Source organism: Chenopodium album, chromosome 26, assembly GCF_948465745.1.
Source record: "Chenopodium album chromosome 26, dcCheAlbu1.1, whole genome shotgun sequence".
NCBI lineage: Eukaryota > Viridiplantae > Streptophyta > Magnoliopsida > Caryophyllales > Amaranthaceae > Chenopodium > Chenopodium album.
The window spans coordinates 19,603,860-19,624,117 of NC_137859.1; the positions used below are offsets into that span (position 1 = coordinate 19,603,860).

A 20,258-nucleotide genomic window follows, 5' to 3' on the forward strand; every position below is an offset into this window, starting at 1 on the left:
AGCTTCAATTATCGGCAAACTCAGGTTTCAACCATTATATGCCATTATCTCATATACTAGCTCCCAATTTGACAATAGTTTTTGTATATGTATTACAATTCTACTTGGTTTACTCAATATGTTTTCAAACCAATGCTCTTTAGTCTTTAATAAGTTATAAAATGCACATGCGTGTCAATTAGTACAACTAATATTTAATTTAAATTAATATTCTCTTTTAGAATCTTATTTACAGTCAACCTGTATTATATCATATTCCTAAATACAGTATGAGACTGCATAATACTAGTATTTAGGAATCGGAGTGCAAAAAATAAACAAATGTTATTATTTTTCCCCTGCACTAAAAAGTATGTGAAACCAAAAATGCACATAGCTAGAAATTTCCAACTTCAAAAGCCATAAACTATGAACACAGGGAAACCACTGAAACAGAGTTTACTAAATAAATATATACATACTTATTTTCATATCCATGATTAGAAATTACTAGAATTGATATTCAATTCACAATGATCGAAAAAAGGACGTAGAAAGAGATACCTATAACGCTTAAACTCCTACCTGTACAACTCCTAAAGGCTAAAACAACTGACTGAATATATATGCACCTGCTATATACAAAGTTCAGTGTAGTCAGAAATGGAGGTCATCTCTTTCTCTTGCTGGACATTATCAGCTATTCTTCCAACATCATGTCATTTTTCTCCTTGTATGTACAGCGGAACCTCTAATCTAGCCTAGTAATTACAAATCCACGATGCAGGTACCTATCTTTGTTCAGGCTATGACAGATGGAATGAACCTTGCCCTTCTGTTATGGCATATAAAAGCTTCTCTTTCAAATTCTCCTGCACAAAGGTTTCAGGATGTAACATCTATTGGAAACGGTAAAGAAATACAGAAGCACCAAAAAAAAGATAAATAATATATAGTCATGGCATATCACCTTGGAAGAATATGGTGGTAGCTTCAGATAATTAGCACATGTCATCACACTAGGCAAGTCTGCATCAGGGAAGTTGCTTGAATGCTGCATAAGCAAAGAACAAGTCAGAAAAGTAGATGGAATAGAAATGCCAAAAAAATTTGAAGCACACTGAGAATTAAGGATTGAAAAGCTCAGGTTTGCTTCTAAGGGCAAGTCATGCTTTGGGTCTCAATATAACTCACTTTCGTAATATGGTATGTTTCTTACTTTCTCATAATAATATTCAAATTTTGAAGTGCGGACATAATCAAGGAAAGGAGAAAATATTAATCCCTCAATTAGAATAGTAGTCATATTAGGATTTAATATTGATTTTAACAATATAACCTTTGTTTTAGTTGTCTCTCACATAATCTCATCATTTTCTAATGAAAGTATCATGGGAATCCAATCCGCCAATTTCAGGATATGCAACAATTTTTCCAAACATAATAATTATTTAATAAGCTAATAATTCAGATTATAAGACCTTGCGCACGATTGTCAGCTTTGGATTAAGGGCAGCCAAACCACCAGGGGGTAGCCGGGGTGCACCAGTCACAAACTGAAGAAAAGCACGTCTTTGCTCATAAGTGAACTCACTGATAACCTCCAATAACTGAAATCCACCAAAAGTAGACAGTAAGTTCATTGTGCACACAAAGAATTGCATAAACTTCTAAAATACATAATTAAACGGGAACTTGAAAGTTGTTACATTGATGATTGGAGTGCTGCCAGCCGTATATCCATGATCAAACTTGATATGATCAAACAGGTCAACCGACTGAAAACCATCATAAAATTTAGAGTAAGTAACAAAAATATTTACCAGCTTCAACAAAATAAATTAACATGTTATCCATGCACACATACAAGCCAAGAATCATGTTCTCCACAAAGCAAACGCTCAAGCTCCTCCTCAGAAAAAAGATGAAGATGCTTATCAGATATTGCCTGAAAAGAGTTCATATTATTAGAGACAAACCATATTCTGTTTCTACAGTAAAGTAAGCATAACATGATTAAAAGATTAGTTCAGCTTCAATAACAATAACAATAACAATAACAATAACAAATAAAAATAAAAATAACAATAATAATAATAATAATAATAATAATAATAATAATAATAATAATTATAATAATAATAACAAAAAAAAAAGAAAAAGAAAAAAAGAAACAAACAAAATTATCTATTGTATAACTTTGATCAAAATAAAAATTAATGATGATATTGATGAAGCATTAAATTACTTATATTTTCCTTAGAAATTGTAGTACATAAACATAATTACCAAAATCAAAAACTTCTCAATGTTCTCAAAAACATAATTGGTGTTAATATTAACACTGCTTATAAGTGAGGGGGATAAGTACTCTCTTAGGTCCCTACTTCAGTACGAAAGCGGAGCTTCAACCACTTAAGTCCCAATATATTTTAAAATAAAAAAATTTGACAGCTTTCAATAAATATATACTTCCTCCGTTTTATTTACTTGAAACACAACCTTGTGGCATGCACTTTGAGGTCGAGATTATATAGTGTAAACGGACTAATTTTTCAAAGTAATTTTAACACATGATACCGAACCCAAGTCTAATCCTCAGGTTTAAAATATTTTGATAATATCACTCGTTAACCTTCACTAATCATCTCCTAAAATTGGGTGCCTTAAAAGATGTTGCAAGTTAAAAGAAACATAGGAAGTATATCACATCTTCAGACGTCCAAGATTCATTCATGATTGAGACTACAGCAATGATCCAATCCACACTAAGGTTATAAGGTGCAACCAAATAGCAAACAACACTTCATAATTTTAAGACTTCAAAACTAAAATAAACAAATAAGCCAGACTCTAAAATCTTACAAGCATTACAAATCCAAACCTGATTCAATCCTGATTTAAAAGCTTCCACTTGTCTAGATATTCCAGTTTGTAATGTAGCATCCAAAACAAAAGAAATATACTCCTCCAGATTGTTGATGTTAACCTATACAAAAATGGAAGCAGTTTGTAAGTTTGATACGCTGAAAACCTATTATGCTCAAAGAGTTGAAGCAGTATTGAAGTATAATTGATCCGAACCATCACGTCATCCCTCCCAGATGAAAGGACATATTCAGGGTAACCAGGGAGAGTATAATCAAGACATAGATCTTCAATCTTTGTACACCGGAACCTCAAACCATCAACATGAGCAGTATTATCCCCACATGCAGATTCACATTTTTGTCTGTTAACAAGAGCCTTAAACTCCAGCAAAATCCTTCCAAGATCAGGATCAAACGATTGCATATCACACAGAGAGAGTTCCTAACATAACATAAACAACTTTACTGATGAAAAAAGCACCTAAGTCATAAACGCCAAAAGCAAATCCAACCTCCTTAGTCCAGTTTTTTTTTTTTTAAATTATTATTATAATTTTTTTTTTTTTGGGGGGGGGGGGGGGAGTGGTGATAAAAGTCAATAGTATTACCTTCCCTAAAATGAGTTTATAAAATGCTACGGAGAAAGGAATATCTAATACTCTTCCATCTTGAAGAGCTTTTCCAACAATTTGTCCCAAGAGCTTAAACTTTTTAATAACATCAGAAAACTCTATCCCATTTATGTTGCTTGATGTCTGTGACCAAGGGCGAGGAAATAGTCCAGAAGTAGATACCATCAATCTGGAACTAGAATCCTGCTTCCTGCAACTGTTAGTAGATGATATATAATCACCTCTCCACATACCCAAGCCAGCCTTTTGAAACTCATGACTTACTAATGTGTAAAATTCCAGTGTTGGACCAAGACCTGTACCAACTTCTTCACTGTATTCCACCTCAATTACTACCTTCTTTTGTGCAGAAAGATCCATCATTTGAGCAGCTGACTCCAAAACACGTTCCCGACATACCAGGAACTTCTTACGAGGTGGACTACCAACAGAAACTCTCCTGTCTCTAGACGAATTTGAATCACTAGGAGATGACGTATTAGGTGGGATTTGCGCTTTACCAAATGCTGCCAACTGAAAAAACTTGCATCTTGCCTCAAAGCTGAATAAGAATGGGCATCTAGCAATCAACTGACTACACCACAATGGCATGGCTCCAACATGGACTGATGAGGGATCCCGCATCTGTTGTTCTAATTTGTCTGTCAATCTGCTGCTCACAAATTCATACTGTGACAGTCTAGGAAGTGCTACTTTTAACTCATCCAAATCGTCTATTTTACCTTCAGCAAAAGCATTCACTCTTTCATAAGATACCAAATGATATGAAAAGCGGTTCATCATTTCCAAACATCTGAGGAGCAATAATATATCAGTTGATGTACTTGATGAACCCAGCTTAGAACCAAGTCCATGAGAAAATATGTTGGAGAAAAGTGGCATAACTTGCCGGCATAACAAAACTTTATCTATTGCAGCATCGCCATACATGTTACTAGATTCCTTAAGACTGCTTGTCTCATTACCTGCTACTCTCCTATACGTTATTGTGTGTGTACTAGTCCACAATTTTGAACCATTCACTCGTCTTTCAAGAATTTCTTGGTATAGGGTAGATGAAGATTCTAACAACTCTCCATCGAGGTAAAGTGCCAACTTTGATGGAATATCCTCTTTGTTGAAGGATGCTTGAGACAGGCCCTTCCTACTATTTTCACTATCAACACATAGGCAGGTAGAGCTAGTTTCTGCACACATCAAATGAGTAATTTTACAATGATTTTAAGATAATTCAAGATGGAAAGAAATTTGAACAAGAAAATTCAATATCCAAGACGTAGCATGTCAAGCCCACTCACCTATTAGGTTTTCAGTTGCATTTGGTAAGGGAATTTCCTCTTCTAGAGATCCCTGAAACAGCCAAAGCATTAGAAGTTAATCACAAATCCATTACAGCACTAATAGATTTATGAAGTAGACAGTATTTTGGAGGCCAGATAATATTGATATTTTTATAGCTTTCAGACAATAGTGCAAAAACAACAGACTTGAGGACTCTTAATTAGAAAGCAGATCAACTCACAGATAGAATTTCACTTGACACTTCTGCTCCAATAACCTTTGTCTGCCCCACATCAGATATGTCCATAGCTGAGCTATGAGATTTATCATCACCATTTTCCTGCAAGTAGCAGTAGATTCTAATAAGATTTATAAACCAAGAGTGGTCAATAGGCTAGAGCAATAGGCCAGCGATTCTACCTATAGAAACCATACCAAATAGATCAACATATTCTTTTTCATTTTGAAATTTATAGCTAGTAACTGGTGTTTCACATTATTCACAAGTACTGAATATTAGAAAAAGTAATTCCTTTCTTTTGTTTTTGTTCCAGTTCATAATCTGTACAAGTCACACATGCAGGTAACACACCTTAGTACATGTTATTTGATGCTGATAGCATCCCCAAAGAATGAAGGATTTCCATATTTCTTTTGTTTCTAATAACTTGTTTAATATTTGGCATACTGAAATATATACATAACGGGCTGGTTTAGATCAACCCTCACCAAAAGTATTTCTAGTTAATAGAATATTTTAAGATAGAATTATAAACCTAGTAACAAGATATAATTTTAAATATTTATCTTTTCTTTTTTAAATTTAATTGCTGACATAAAAACATCCTGTTACAGCTTCTGATATAACTGTTTCCCCATTCTTTGTCCCTAAGTCCCTGTGAAGGTTTCGTACAGTTTCAAATTCTAACACTTCCAGCAAAAAATTTCACATTTAGGCCTCATAAAAAGAGCTTACGGGTTTTACCATGAAACAAAGTTCTTCAATTTCGCACAATGTGAGGAATTGAAGGGCAAATATACGAAATAGCACGCAAATACCACCTTTATTTTCTTAGTTTCGAAACGCTATAATTGTTCCGTTGCTTTTAAATTTATTTTGTTCGCAGTTCAATAATCCCAAAGTTTATTTTTGATTTGAAAAATAAGAATTTCATTTTTGTACTCCTTCAAACATAAATAAAGTTTTATTTTCATAAGAAAAAGTTAGTGACGTTAATACGAATTTTTTTTTTTTTTTTTTTTTTTTTGGTTGTTGAAAAAATCAACCTCTAAAATCATTCAATACATAATCAAATGTTTTGAAAATGAAGAAAATTAAAAAATAATAATAAAAAAATTCAGGTCAAATTCAAATACCATGCTATTATTACTAAACATATTTCATTATGGTGAAGGTAGAGTCCTTTTTCTCAAAAATAAAAAAATTATAGCTCCCAAGCATGAATGAATGCTAAACATTTTAAAGTATGCATTGAAGCAGCTAACCCCATGCATGATAATACTGAAGAGTTGTGACCTGGACTTAATGTGAATAACTAAATTCTGAGTTGGATGTCCGAAAGATTAAGATGTCCACAACAAATTACATGAAACACTGGATAAACAATACGGTACTCGACTAGGATTTAATTCATGTTTGGACACGTGGTTTTCTCTAGAGACCTTTCTCTCAAAAAAACCCATAATCCAGTCTACACAGAGTAAAGACTTTTGCTCGATTTCCCTTCGGTTATTTATGTTATTCTTTTTACCATTGTGCCATGGAGCTATGGCAAAAATCTCCATTAGTGATAAATCCACTATGATTTATGCCATGTAGTTCACTGTCACAAGTTGCCACACTGCTAAATGTTTAAAAAGCAATGATAATGTTGCATCTCAGGTCTGATCTCCCTCCAAAACATAAGGCTAGTGACTTTTGAGATAGAAGAGTTCTTTCTCACAGAATTTCCTGCCTGTTTCAATGCTCTCACACGAATTCCTTTACCATCATAAATGGCACAATCATTTCTCAACAACTTATACCTCCAGAAACTAGCACACTACTACTATGGAATTTAATACTTAGATCACGACTGGGACTTTACATCCCTAGCAGGGTAACATTGGTTTTAAAAATTGACAATAAACTTTAGATTTGTTTGGTTACTTTCAGCCTTATTTGTTAATAATTTGACCAAATATAGAAAATATTAAGAGGTAAGATCTTCTAGTTTCATTCCCACTCCCTACACCTGCACCTAATGCTTTTGGGTTGATCAAGCTACTAGTTAGCAACAAACTCAGGCCACCTTTGTCTACCTCCCACACCTGAATAATGCTTCACTGAATAACACAAATCTACTAATTATTAAAAGATTTGTTTAAAGTTTTTAAATCACAGAACAACAGATAGCTCATGATGAATGAACCTTGAAAACTAATTCCCTAACTAATGATATTTCAAATCACAAACAAAAATAACGCTGTTCATTCTTCAATACAAAGGTTCTAAAAAGAGAAGCATAAGATCTTTGTTTAACGTAGGGTAGAAAGATAGAAGGTATACTAATATCAAACACAAACTATAACTGTCAGGGCTCAGGAGATAAGATTTGAAATAGAAAAGGAATGAATCAGATGAATTTCTTTGAACCTGGCATGATATGAGACCATAGGTGAGAAGGGGAGCTCTAAGATAACATTTACCAAATTCCAAAGACATAAATACAAATCCTCCAGCATTAAAACAAATTATAATGATATGGAGAGCATCATTAGCAGAGAATTGCAATCTGAGCTCATGAACAGATTAAGCAAGTCATAGAGGTGGCACAGCACAGCACATCAATCAGACAATCTTGGATCAGACAAAAACCTCCAACTAAAGCTTGTTTTCTGATTATTGCTGATTCTAGCTTGAGTAATTTGCAAGTCAAATCCTTCATTTTATATATATGCTCCACTGTTTCAGTTCTCTTCAATTAGCTCCCCCATATTAATAAACTCTTTCAAAATAAAATTTACAATTAAAAGACATCAGAAACGACACATTGCCATTGCGTTTATAAATAATTATTAGCAATCTATACTAATGTATACTAATAATTTTTTAAAATAAAAAAAGAAAAATTTGCTTAGATGATGCCACGTGGCCCTCCCCATCAAGTATTTCCATTAAATTTTATATTTTCTAAAATAACCACCATGCATATTTGCTTCTTCTTGGTATTTTCATTTTTTTGAACCATCATGCCTATACAATACATTGTTAGTTTCACCCCCTGATTTAACAAAGTGAAACAAATTCTCTTCCATTGACTTTGTTTCAATTTTTTTTTTTTTTTTTTTTTTTTTACATTGATAAAATATGACCGACAATTATTATTACTATTACTATTACTATTAAGCTTTGTCTCGCGCTAGGAGAGAGCTTGTCCTCTTCAAGGCTTTAGAATTAGGCACTCATCTTTTTACTGTTGTCAACTAATCTTGGCTTTCCTCCCTTATTCCTTATACTTATTCTTGAGGCTTAGTCAAAGGGTCTTTGAAGACCCCTTGTCTCGCAGGTTGCTTCCAAGCTCAAACTGAAACTGAATTGCTACTTTTGTCTTACTATTACTATTACTATTACTATTACTACTATTACTACTATTATTATTATTACTATTACTATTACTATTATTACTACTATTACTATTACTATTACTATTATTATTACTATTATGTTTTGTTAGTATTTTTTAAAAAAATATTTTTCATATTTGTGTGATTAAAATTGTTATTATATTAGTTTTAAAATATTAGATAAAATTCCTAATCTCAAAAGATAATATTTTGTATTTAATTAATTTAAACATTAAAATCTCATTCGTCAATTTTGCTTACGTGGCATTTGAATTATTTAATTGTAAGAAAATTAATAATCTCTTATTTAATTGGCTACAACTTAAATTTATAATCCTACATGACGCGCTAAGAAAATTAAATCCTATGTGGCTCTCTAAAAACTCAAGGAAAAACTCCCCTTTAAATATTTTACGTGGCTCTCTAAAAATTCGGGGAAAAACTCCCCTTTAAATATCCTACGTGGCTCTCAAAAAACTCGCGGAAAAATTCTCCTTTAAATATATATATATATTAGATTTACTACTTAGTTTGCCTTTAACTTCAATTCATTAGTATTTTTAAATAAAAATATATAATTTCTAAATTTAATTTATTTACATTAAAAAAAAAAAAAATGATGTCTTAGATTTTGAATAAGCATTATAGAAATATATTTTAATAAAACAGTGTTCATTAATATTGACTCAATCAATCAAAGCATTAATCCCATAAGTGAGGTCAACTACATTAATATAACTCGATAATAAAAAAGTAATAAAAAAATAAAAATAACGCAACCCATGCATGCACAGGAGAAATACTACTTTGTATTTTAGAAGAAAATAAGGACACTTAGAAGAGATTACCAAGGTTACCAAGTAAAGACTGAACAGAAGAGAATATTTTACATACATTGTCATTATGGAAATCAAATGAAAAACTAAGACTCAATTTAAAGCAAGAAGCTAACCTGCAAATCATGCGTAACAGTGCAAGTGCTCCCTGATCCCAAATGTTTAACACCTTTGCATGAATGGGAGGCAGCATTAAGAGGAGCTTGATTAGATTCAGTTTTTGCTTCAAGGGATGCCTGGGTACCAGCTTCTGAAGATTCCTTTCTTGTTTGGCCTACTTTGGGCAGTAGATATTGTTCAATTTCCTCCACAAGGCAAAAAGGATCAACAGTCACAGCATCTTTCAAATAGTCACCCAAGCACAATTCTTCTTCTCCCCTCACAAAGCGAACTTTGAGAGATGGATACGTGGTTGAACGTCCATTAGGAACAGTTGCATAAGAGCCTCTTTGCTTGGTTGCATAACCTGTCATAACAGTCATAGTTTCTACAGTTGAAAGGGCACTGTGTAATTTTCTCACAAGCAAAGACAATGGTAAATCTTGTGAGGTTGGGTCAGGTGACGACAAAGACATTCTTGCAAAGGCCCCAAATCTTTTTTGTACACCATAAGCTTGCGTTAGGTCATCAGAGACATATGAGCTGCTTAAAAACTGACCATTTGATAGGTAGTTCAATAATGCCTTGATGATGCCACTTTCTATGAGCTCAAATGTTGAAACAGGTACATTCCCTCCAAGTTGAAGTATGACTTTATCCAAAATACTGCAGAGTCTCTCTTCCCTCTGAGCACCGGCTTCCCTGTCCAGGGATATGTTTAGAAAATCATTCACTGTATGAGAAGCATTTCTAAGGTCCTCAAGTAAATCAGTCACCATGCTCTGAGAACTATGTAGTTCTACAGAGAAGTAATTCGTCTTCAGATGCTCAGCCAGGCTGATAACAGATTCTTTGTTAGCCTTGCATTTTTCAGATTCGATAGTGGACTGTGACTTTCTGGTATGATAGAAATAGCATAAGCACCCCACAACCTCCTTCACAAGAATCTTTTTACTTTGGCTACTGCCAGTCATGGGAAAAGTTTGCTGTGAACAACTATCTGGCATGAGAAGGTTATCAATTGCAAATAGAACACCTTCTTTGATAAAAGATTGCATTAAGACATTAGAAAGCTTTTCCAGGACAGTGTCTGCAATCTGTAGAGCTAATAGCAGAACATGATGATCATTTCGAGTGAAAATTCCTGCCAAAAAGCTGTCATGCAGTTCAAAGAGATGTTATATTTATTATGAAAAAAATTTGGTAATGGTAAATGTTTGCCCAAAGATAGATCAAGGATTTTTTACCTTGCAATGTTAATATTCTCAAATAATTTGAGAAGAGTCTCGGGTTTGCTATAGTAAAATAATCTACTGATAACTGAAAGGCATCCATAGCAGACATACAGATTAGAACCAGAGCTAACTACCTGCAAATGGAATACAGCAATAAAAATTAAATTTATATTAAATTTGAAACTTATTAATAAAAATAATAAAATAAAAAAAATATAAAACTCTTAAGAAACCACAGAGGCTAGGAAACAAAGAAGGTAGCCAATGTGTCTAAATACTAGTGGATTAACCTGGACCAAAGTAGGAAGAATATCTGTCCCAAATTCCTGCATTATATCAGGCTGATCCAACAATATTCTGTCCGTGCTTGACAAGAGTTCTTCCTTCTTATCTTTGACTACTTCAGGAAGCAGCCCATGCAGCAACTTCAGAACTTCATGCACCTAAAACATAAAAGGCTGATAATTTATACTTTCATCCACCAAAATATTGATGCCAGCTCATTTGAGAAGTAAGATAGATGAGTATTACATCAAGGTAGATGAACAAAGCTTCCTAGAATCTAGATGATACGTTAAAAATTAACCTTCACAATTTTAGGTCAGAAAAATAATGAGCCTGTTAGCCGGTTCATAAATATTTTATTATTATTTCCATTCAAAGCATAATCTCGTTTTTCAGCACCCAAGATATCATTCGAATCAAAAACTCAAAGTAATTTCAATTCAAACACATAAGCAATCCGGTATAAATTGACAGGCTCACATCCTAAGCCTCCACCATTAGTCCAATAGGCTTCACATATAAGTACTCCAAGAGGCAAGGGACATCATCATATATCTCACCAACTTGATATTTCGGGTTCACTAAACAGCTTTGATACTAAACTTGAAAAGCATTAATCACAGTGCACTTTGTTTTCCCCTCTCATATCCTTCCTGAATCTCACAATGTGCTGGTAATATTTTAAAAATTTGAGATTACGATGACATTGATGAAGACAAGACGTGGTAGGGGGCAACAGAACAAAAAAAGTGTGAATATGGTGCTTAGTTTGTAGTGTTGCCTATGGGGATTTATTGCCCTCCTCATGGACAGCACTTCTTAAAAAAGAGGCTTCTTTGGTAAAGACATGTATACGACTAAAATGTAATAATGGGTTCTGATGGACCAAAGAGAATAGGGAAGTTCTAGGCTTGATTGAAACCTTAAACGTTAGTTTTTCAAATAGAAGATTTATAGATTAAATATCTTATCTTTAATGTATAGATGAAAATTTTAGATAGCATCTTCAGTGACATTGTTCTTGCCATATTTCATAAGGTCACAATGCCCATCTTAATCACTTTTACAATTCCAAGGATAACTCTTGATCATTAACTAATCTAATAATACATTAATAACATTTACAACAGCTATTATGATATTGTGAATATTCTATTCAAAAATCTGGGATAAAAGCCAATTTCTCCCACCAAATAGAACATGCAGTATAAAATCTGCTTTAATAACTCTCTTTAATCACAATGCCCCTCCATGCCAAAGATTTTTCCCACCTTATACCCCCATCGCTTCTGTACTGCTTGTTAACAATTCATCAAATATTATTCACACATGATAACCTTAGCAACACAATAAATATCAGATGAAAGCATCAAATTACAGATTGGCACAAAATCCAACAATTTTAAAAAGAAAAGAAAGGGAAGTAATAACACAAACCAGAGAACAATTGATGTCTTTTGTACGAGGGGAAGGAGTTACGTGAGAAATGTCAGAATTTGACAAAACATCCTTTACAATTCTTCCAATGTTAAGCTCAAAAAGAGTTCTTACAGCATCAGCTGATCTAGATGCGATTTTGGCAACTAGTCCAACAAGACCCTGTATCACAACATAGCAAAACAGACATGACTACAGTGCTTTCCTCTCCAAGACAGGAAACGAAAGTTCAGTTATAAGGCTGGAATAATTTGCAAAGGCTTGCTGTAGAGCTGCTCTGAATATGAAAGGATCATAACTTACAGTGTATGTAGGTTGGCTTAAAGTGATTCGACTATTCAATTCTATGAGATGAATGACTTGATTAATGAGTCCTTGACCATAAAGCTCACTCAACATTCCCGGAGAGTCCTTCACACAATCTCCTACTTTGATCAAGCAAATGGCTACAAGCTCTACCAGCTGAAGAGTACACATTGAAGTTGATTAAGAGAAGAGAAGAGAAGAGCAAAAGAAAGTCACAAGTCACATGTGTGACATCCATGGCAGGAGCAAAGGCTAAAACAAAATATAAATACACAAATAAATAAATATATAAAATGACACTTTACAAACCTGCTGATCTTCATACTGCAAAAGCATACACAACCTAGGAACTGCCTCCATGACAGGTGAAGGACATTCAGATGGGAGCTTCTTACATATATTGACGACAGTGCGTAGCGCGGTTCTCTAATACAAACAAAAATGAATAAAATACAATTTTAAGTTACAAAAAAAAAAAGACTAAAAATTTAAATATTGGCCAATTAACTCACGGTGACTCACCTGGACGGTAGTAGAAAAGAAATCTATATAACCTAAAACAGCTGTTATTGCCCCAGATTGCAGGCATGGAAGTGGCTGATCACGAGAAATTTTCTCCAATGCTTGTAAGCACTAAATGAAACAAGTGGCTAACATGAATCAAACAATACATATTCGAATAAACATATAACATACAGCTAAAACGTTTTTAACATTATGGGGTTGCTTGTTAAACGGAGAGGGGACATACTTGTTCAGCTACATCAAGATAATCAATGATCAACAGTCTCTCACACAAAGTAGGAACTGCTTCATGCCTGACAAGTAAACTAGAAGAACGTGGGTAAACATCACATAAATAAGTTAAAGCCCTGATAGACAAAAGCATGATATCTGGGCTGTTCTCATGCTTTGCCAACTTTACAAGAGCAGAAGTAAATCGATCAGCTATCAAGCTTGATATTGAATCTTCAGTACAAAACGAAAGAAGTTCGCAAAGTTCAGTTAAAGCAGCTAATTGTCCTGAAGGCTCAGCATCATTACTCAAACAAGAAACAATCCCATCAAATTTGGCACTATGACTCTGTGATTGACTACGTTGAAGCTCACGAAGACTGCTATATCGATCATCATCATCATCCTCCATATCATCAGAATCACATGACCCATATGGAGAATCCCTCTCGCCATCACCCTCAGAATGTCCAGAGGCTGAAGCTGCAGATGAAGATGAAGTTTCCATATCACCAACACGCATCTCAAATGCTGTACTCGTCGCAGGGGTTACAGTCGACGAGCTCGGTCTAAACTCCAGCGAACTACATGCCCGCTTATCTGCAGGCAGATCTTCCGCCATTTCTACTCGTTTCTGACCCCTACTTTCCGTTATACTATCCCCCATTAACTTGTCTACCACCCACCCTGTACAAAAAACACTTACATTAAACCATCATAAACAACACTATATTTTCGAGTTTAAACTAAAAAATTCAATCAAGTGTCACAATTGCGAGCATATAAACTACTAGTTCAAATTTTCATCACCAACAACAATATATCCAATTATCCAAAAAAAACTAGTATCAATTAAACCATCACAAACAACACTATATTTAAGTTTAAAGCTAAATTATTGTGTCACAATAGGAGCATTAAACTAATATCAATTAAACCATCACAAAAAAACTATTTACAATCATCCAAAAAAAAATCATAAAACAGAATCACTGAATATGATATAAATAAACCAAAAATAATAATATTTCAATTTTAAATTGATCAACAATATTGATCACCAAAAAAAAAATACACAGAGAAAATTTTAACAAATTAGAATTTTTGTAAACAAGTATCAGACTTACTAATCCAATTCAACACAACAAATAAGAGTCGGAATTGCACCAAATAATGGGAAAATATTTACAATATAATCGATCAAAATTAAACATTAAATTTAATTAAAAATAAATACAAAAAATTAATGAAGATAAGATTGTAAGAGAAAAATTGACTTACAATATTAAAATTACTTGATGGGTATTTCCACAAATGTAATGATCTTCGATTGTACCCAAATTGCAAGCAAAAAGTGTGAATTTTAGGGTGTAAATTGCACTTGGGTTTCTATAATATCACCGCCTCTATGTTGTTTTTTTTTTTTTGTTTTTTTTTGTTTACCTTTATAGGTGTATTTATTTATGAAAATTAATAATTAATAAATAAACAGAGTTTTGATAATGATCAAAGTTTACGAAAGATTATACAGTTCCCTCCGTAACTAATAAAGATTTAATCCCGGTTAATACGATAAAGATTATGGGAAATTTCATAATCAAATTAATTACTGCTACTTAGGTTATTATATGATGAAGTGTTCCATAGTAACTATTGTGTAAAGCAATTTCATAACCTTAGCTGAGGCTAAAGGCTTTGGGCCTTTGGAGTCTTTTATTATAGAGGTGATCAAAATTTGGGCAGGTCGGGTCTTAGCAATCCTCATGTCCAAACTAGCAAAAAAAAAAGTAATGGGTTCGTCAGCTTAAAGTGGTTTTTTCAAACTTGTTACGGTCAAGTTCAGATATTTAACTAAAAAAGTTGCTTTAGGCTTACTCAAATCCTCACTTTTTTGGGCCGGACAAGGCAAGATCATAGTTGATTACCTCTATTTTGTTAGATTTGTGGATGTGTTATAAAATAAATAGAATAGAGAATAATGTAGAGAAAGATACAGATGATAATGCAATATGTTCTCTCATCCATTTCATTAAACTATGCCATATTTATACATGAGCATATGATAACCCATAAGACAATGAAGAGTCCATCTAAGTATGGGTTACAAAGTGCAGTAAATTAGTCATAATATGAGGGGGTTACAATGGAAGCCATAAAGATGTGGGAGTTACAAACCATAATGGACATCCATAATAGTAACAATTTGTAGGAGTTTATAGGTACTATGTAGCGAAAAATATGAATCATATTCATAAAGCACCTAATCCAAAAATCGCATGCATATCACACAAGACACATAATCATACCTTTGATTCGTGAATTCCACGTAGCTATTCGACAGGCAAATCAGGGAGAGAATAGAGCCTCAAGTGTTGCTCCTCTACTTAGTCCACGAGCTTCGAACGAGTCGTCCACCAATACTAGATTGGTCGAGTGATTGAGGAAAAACCGCGATCACTACCTTTTAGGACTAACCGACCACCACGAACCACCACCACCTCGAACCACCAAGGAGAGGCGCCGGGAAGGAGAGAGACGTGAGAGAGAGAGAAGAAGAAGAGGGTTAGAGAGGGCTAGGTCTCGTGTTTGCTAATTAGGGTTTGATCTCACTGATGATCAGTTAATTGCATACATGCAAACCTAGGCACCTAGTCTATTTATAATCTCATTATAATTGGACTTAGGGCACGATTTCCAAAACTCTCTTATCCATTATATATAGTCGGCCATACTAGAGGATGAGGCCCAACATGGGCCTTTGTCCTCTCATGCCCGATCTAGACCCTTTGTGTGACCTTATAGGATCCGTCCAATTGGGCTTTGGCCTATTTTACTAGTCCAAAGATCGTTAGTACCTCTAGCTATGATAAAACGACGACCCAAATGAACGAACTTAATTATCTCTATAATTTGAGCCATATATATATATCTCGTAATTGCACACAATGAAGACATAAATCCTTCAATCTCCCACTTGTCTGAGACAAGTGTGCAATATTCAAATTCCTCAAGTCAATATGTGTCGATTTGATAATATGATTGCATCACATGTCGAGATCATATTAATCTACAAATCGTTTCTTGAAATCTGAGTTAGAATTACAAAACCAAATGATAACTGAGTAATGCATTTGAACGCGGCCACGTATTTTCTGAATTTTACCTCTTCAAGGGGCCATGACACATTTCCTAATTTAATAGGTAAACTCTATTCAATCTTGTGGCAACAAGGCTCCCACTCAACTTTTGAAATAACCCGGAAACACCCTTTATAATCTCCAGTTACGGGCAGATGTTTGAGTGCACCGCAATCATAAAATCCATTGAATGAAATCAATGTTCCACTCATGTCAAAGGAACCCACTAATATATCTGAAAGCTCTATACTTGAACTTCAAAGTAGGTTATTAGTTTGATCATGCATATCCAAGTGATTGACCAAGCATCACTATGCCCCTATAGCCCATGAAACTGCGCTATCCAATCAATCTTACATGCTAGTCCATTTATTTGAAATCATTTATGTCCACTTTAATGATCTCGAACTAGGAACTCAAATAATATATGAATTTTGTTCACCTGTGGGGTTTCAATTCACCAGGTCATCAACCTAATGAGCCCATCAATTCATAATTATTTTGGACATTATATTTAATTTCCAAAACCATAATTAAATAAGAGAAATAATAATTTTTGTTTTAAACATAATTCTGCAAATTGATGCATTTCTTATGTAATATGTTTTCTCAAAAAATACACAACTTAAATTACATAACTTGCTTCAATCCAAGACTTTAATATGACTCTCATACCTTAGTCTATGGAAGGGGTTTAGTGATTCCTCACATATAATAAAACTTTGCAGAACATGACCTCCCGCTGGTCAATGATCTCATAATTGAGGTGATATCTCATATCCATTTGTTTAGATTTGTGATGTGACCCTGGTCCCTTTGTTCTCAACAAAGGCACCCTTTTAGTCACATGATAATTTGATCCATGCTTCACCTTTAACCACTTTTACTGTAGCTAAGTACTTACATTCTGACATTAAGTATGCAACAATGCTCTGCTTTGAACTCTTCAAGCTCATTGTCATTTTCCATCCAGACACAAATATGCATCTAGATCAACATCTAGAATCATCTTGCATGTTTGGAAAATTTGCATCCGTATAACCTTTTGACAACTGTAACACCCCAATAATTCTCTCTTAAAACCTGTAAATACCCTGAACAATATCCAAGAGAATTACTGGCGTGCTACCGGCACGTGTTCAAACGTTAAGGCTATATTAGAAAACAGCAGCGGAAAACCTAAACCAATTTTAAATAAGTTTCAAAACCAATAACCAAAACCAAATTAAATCTTACAACTTGGAACCTTTAAGGCCCTTATTCAAAACCCAAATTAGTTAAGATAGTATAAAATGAAATTGAGTTTAATGAATTCAAAAGTAAGTAGCAAAATAAGTGGTGAAAAGTAAACAACACTCCACTCAAAATCCCACAACCTTGATGCGAATGCTGAATGAATAAGAACTTGTAGTTAATCTGCTCCCCAATATTACAAGTATAAAAATTGGATCGTCACAGGGTCATTGAAAGGCGAAGGCCATGACCAAAAGAAAGACACACACAAAAGCACGCAATCAGCAAAGCTGAGTACATACAAGCTGCAAAATAAATTAAGAAATCCATAACATGCTACTAATAATCAATCATCATGCATCATTAAATTATAGACTCAACACACGACTCAACTATTTATATTACTAAGACTCCATTAATTAATATAAGGTAAATCATTATTTTTATTCATTGGATTACGCAATAGACAAGGTTGTCCAACCCATGCTCCATTTGGAACATCAATAAAAGAAAAACCCCATGCCTCCTTTCGGAAACATCAATAAACATCCAACGACCACGGGCGCGACTCCGTGACCGTAGTTAGTATGAGATCTCACCTAACTCCTAGTTTTGAAAAATATTTGAAATAAGAGACTCGTAGATCAGACGGCCTCGAGAAAAGTACATGGCTAATACCCCATGTACCCCAACCCGTGATTGTCATTACTCCAGAAGTGCACCAATCCAGAGTTTTATTGCTCATCCATCTTGCACTTTACGTGATTTATAGGTTTAGACTTGGTGATGACTCATATGCATAACAATACAATCAATCCAATATCAATTCAATCAAGTAAAACAACTTTTCAATTTCAATTCTTGATTTATTAGTGGCAAGCAACATTTATTATTTATTCCTTTACTACCTCGGTGTATAAACACCTTGAGTGCATAAGGCACCCCAAAACCTCAACCTCGTCTTAGAAGACTTAAATTCTTCCTTAATCATTCCGCTTGCCTAATCATGAATGAGTAATAAATTAATCATTACACCAATCATATACCTTTGCCTCTAAGCGCACCTTACATAATTAGAGCACAAATAATACTTGCAATATAAAATAGTGCACGTCATACGAAATTCACAATGTATAACCAAACAATTTAACTCAGTCATCCTTATACATGATACAAGTTCTCGATCCGTCATCCTTAAACATGCACCTAAAAGAAAGGTTTCGTAACTTGTACGTACCTTGAGCAAACGAATTGGTATGCCACTTTACTAACTAGAAATCACCTTCAATAAACTCCTCTCCTAATCCAAATAATAACATCTCAATCAATACCCAATCAATCAAATTTACAGCAATACTAACTTACTTTAAAACCTTCAAAATCCAAATCAAACAACACTTTAAAACCTCCCCTTTTGTTAAAATTAAAGGCTTATATATAGTTCTTTAAATTATTCCTCATAAAAACCTTAAAATACACTCTTATACATGAATTTACAGCAAGTTCAAAGTCTAATAAAAATCTAAAAATTATATAAGAACCCCTAAAAATCTCCCTTTTAATAGGTAATCACACCCTTTTATTAAAATCACAATTATACTACTTTAAATAAAATTCTAGCATTTTAAACTAATCGAAAACCACTTCAAAACTTCATCAAAATACATCTTTATACTTAAGTTATCCATAGAATAATTAAATTATCTCTTACCCTTTAAACTCAAGGATAAAATTTTAAAAAAAACTTCGTTAAAAACCAAAAACTGCCCGAAAATCATATTTAGAGGCTGAATTTGGCCACGAAAGGGTGGTGCTCAGTACCAAAAGTAGTGAGTCTTTCTTAAAACGTTGTTTCCACATGGAAAACACTACTTTTTTGTCAAAATCGAATGAGTTCAGAATCTGATCGGGATTAAAACGGGATTAATATTAACGAACGAAAATCTAAAAATTAAAACACGAATCTATATGTTCAAAATAATCTGGAATTAAGTTAAACTAATCAGTAGTTATAATCACCAAAATTTCAAAACATCATTACTATAAAAGCCCTAAATCAATTGTTCATAAAAACCCTAAAATCATGATTTTCAATTAATTGAAACCCTAGGTTTATAATTCATAAAATATGAAATTTATAACATAAATATAATCTGAAATTTATAATCATTATACTATTAAAATATAATTTGATCCTAAAAATATAATCTTTATACTAAAATCAAAACCCAAAACAATTAAATTAACATTAAGCAAAATAATGAAACAAAAGAGGATGAAAATAAGACTAACCTTTTTGTGTGGGAAATTTTTTTGGAGATTCATAGGGTATTTATAGGAGAGAATTATTGTAGGGTAAAAAGAAAGATTGGGCCTCATTAAAATAATGGGTCGATTAAGGAAACAAATGGGTTAGGCTTGTGTGATTGGACATAAATTGTAGAATAAAGGAGCATAAAATAATTTGTTCAAATAATTTTCGACCCAGATTAACAATTTGAAACTTTTGAAATTAAATTATGAAAAATAACAAATAAATATTATAAATAAAATAAATTTTCATTTA

The 20,258-nt window shown here is 33.5% G+C and overlaps 1 protein-coding gene across 1 annotated transcript; it reads right to left on the minus strand.

Annotated features, from left to right (window-relative positions):
* Nucleotides 1–421: 421 nt before the first annotated feature.
* LOC145617253 (E3 ubiquitin-protein ligase UPL4-like) lies at nt 422–14,753 on the minus strand. Its single transcript, XM_081671950.1, has 19 exons — nt 14,604–14,753; nt 13,339–14,009; nt 13,110–13,220; nt 12,897–13,013; nt 12,585–12,743; nt 12,282–12,443; nt 10,850–11,002; nt 10,572–10,693; nt 9,342–10,479; nt 5,004–5,102; nt 4,780–4,831; nt 3,458–4,668; nt 3,064–3,291; nt 2,864–2,968; nt 1,847–1,927; nt 1,689–1,757; nt 1,461–1,589; nt 950–1,033; nt 422–851 (listed from the first exon to the last, which is right to left on the minus strand). Exons 2-19 carry the CDS (start codon nt 13,987–13,989, stop codon nt 786–788), a joined length of 4,737 nt encoding a protein of 1,578 aa, XP_081528076.1. The 5' UTR covers nt 13,990–14,009; nt 14,604–14,753; the 3' UTR covers nt 422–785.
* Nucleotides 14,754–20,258: the final 5,505 nt, after the last annotated feature.

Coding starts and splice junctions, on each gene's coding strand:
- LOC145617253 (XM_081671950.1), bottom strand. CDS start 13,989: ATGGGGGATAGTATAACGGAAAGTAGGGGTCAGAAACGAGTAGAAATG. Junction 10,694..10,849: donor TTCTTCCTACTTTGGTCCAG/GTTAATCCACTA, acceptor TTCCATTTGCAG/GTAGTTAGCTCTGGTTCTAA. Junction 4,832..5,003: donor TGTCAAGTGAAATTCTATCT/GTGAGTTGATCT, acceptor TGGCTGTTTCAG/GGATCTCTAGAAGAGGAAAT.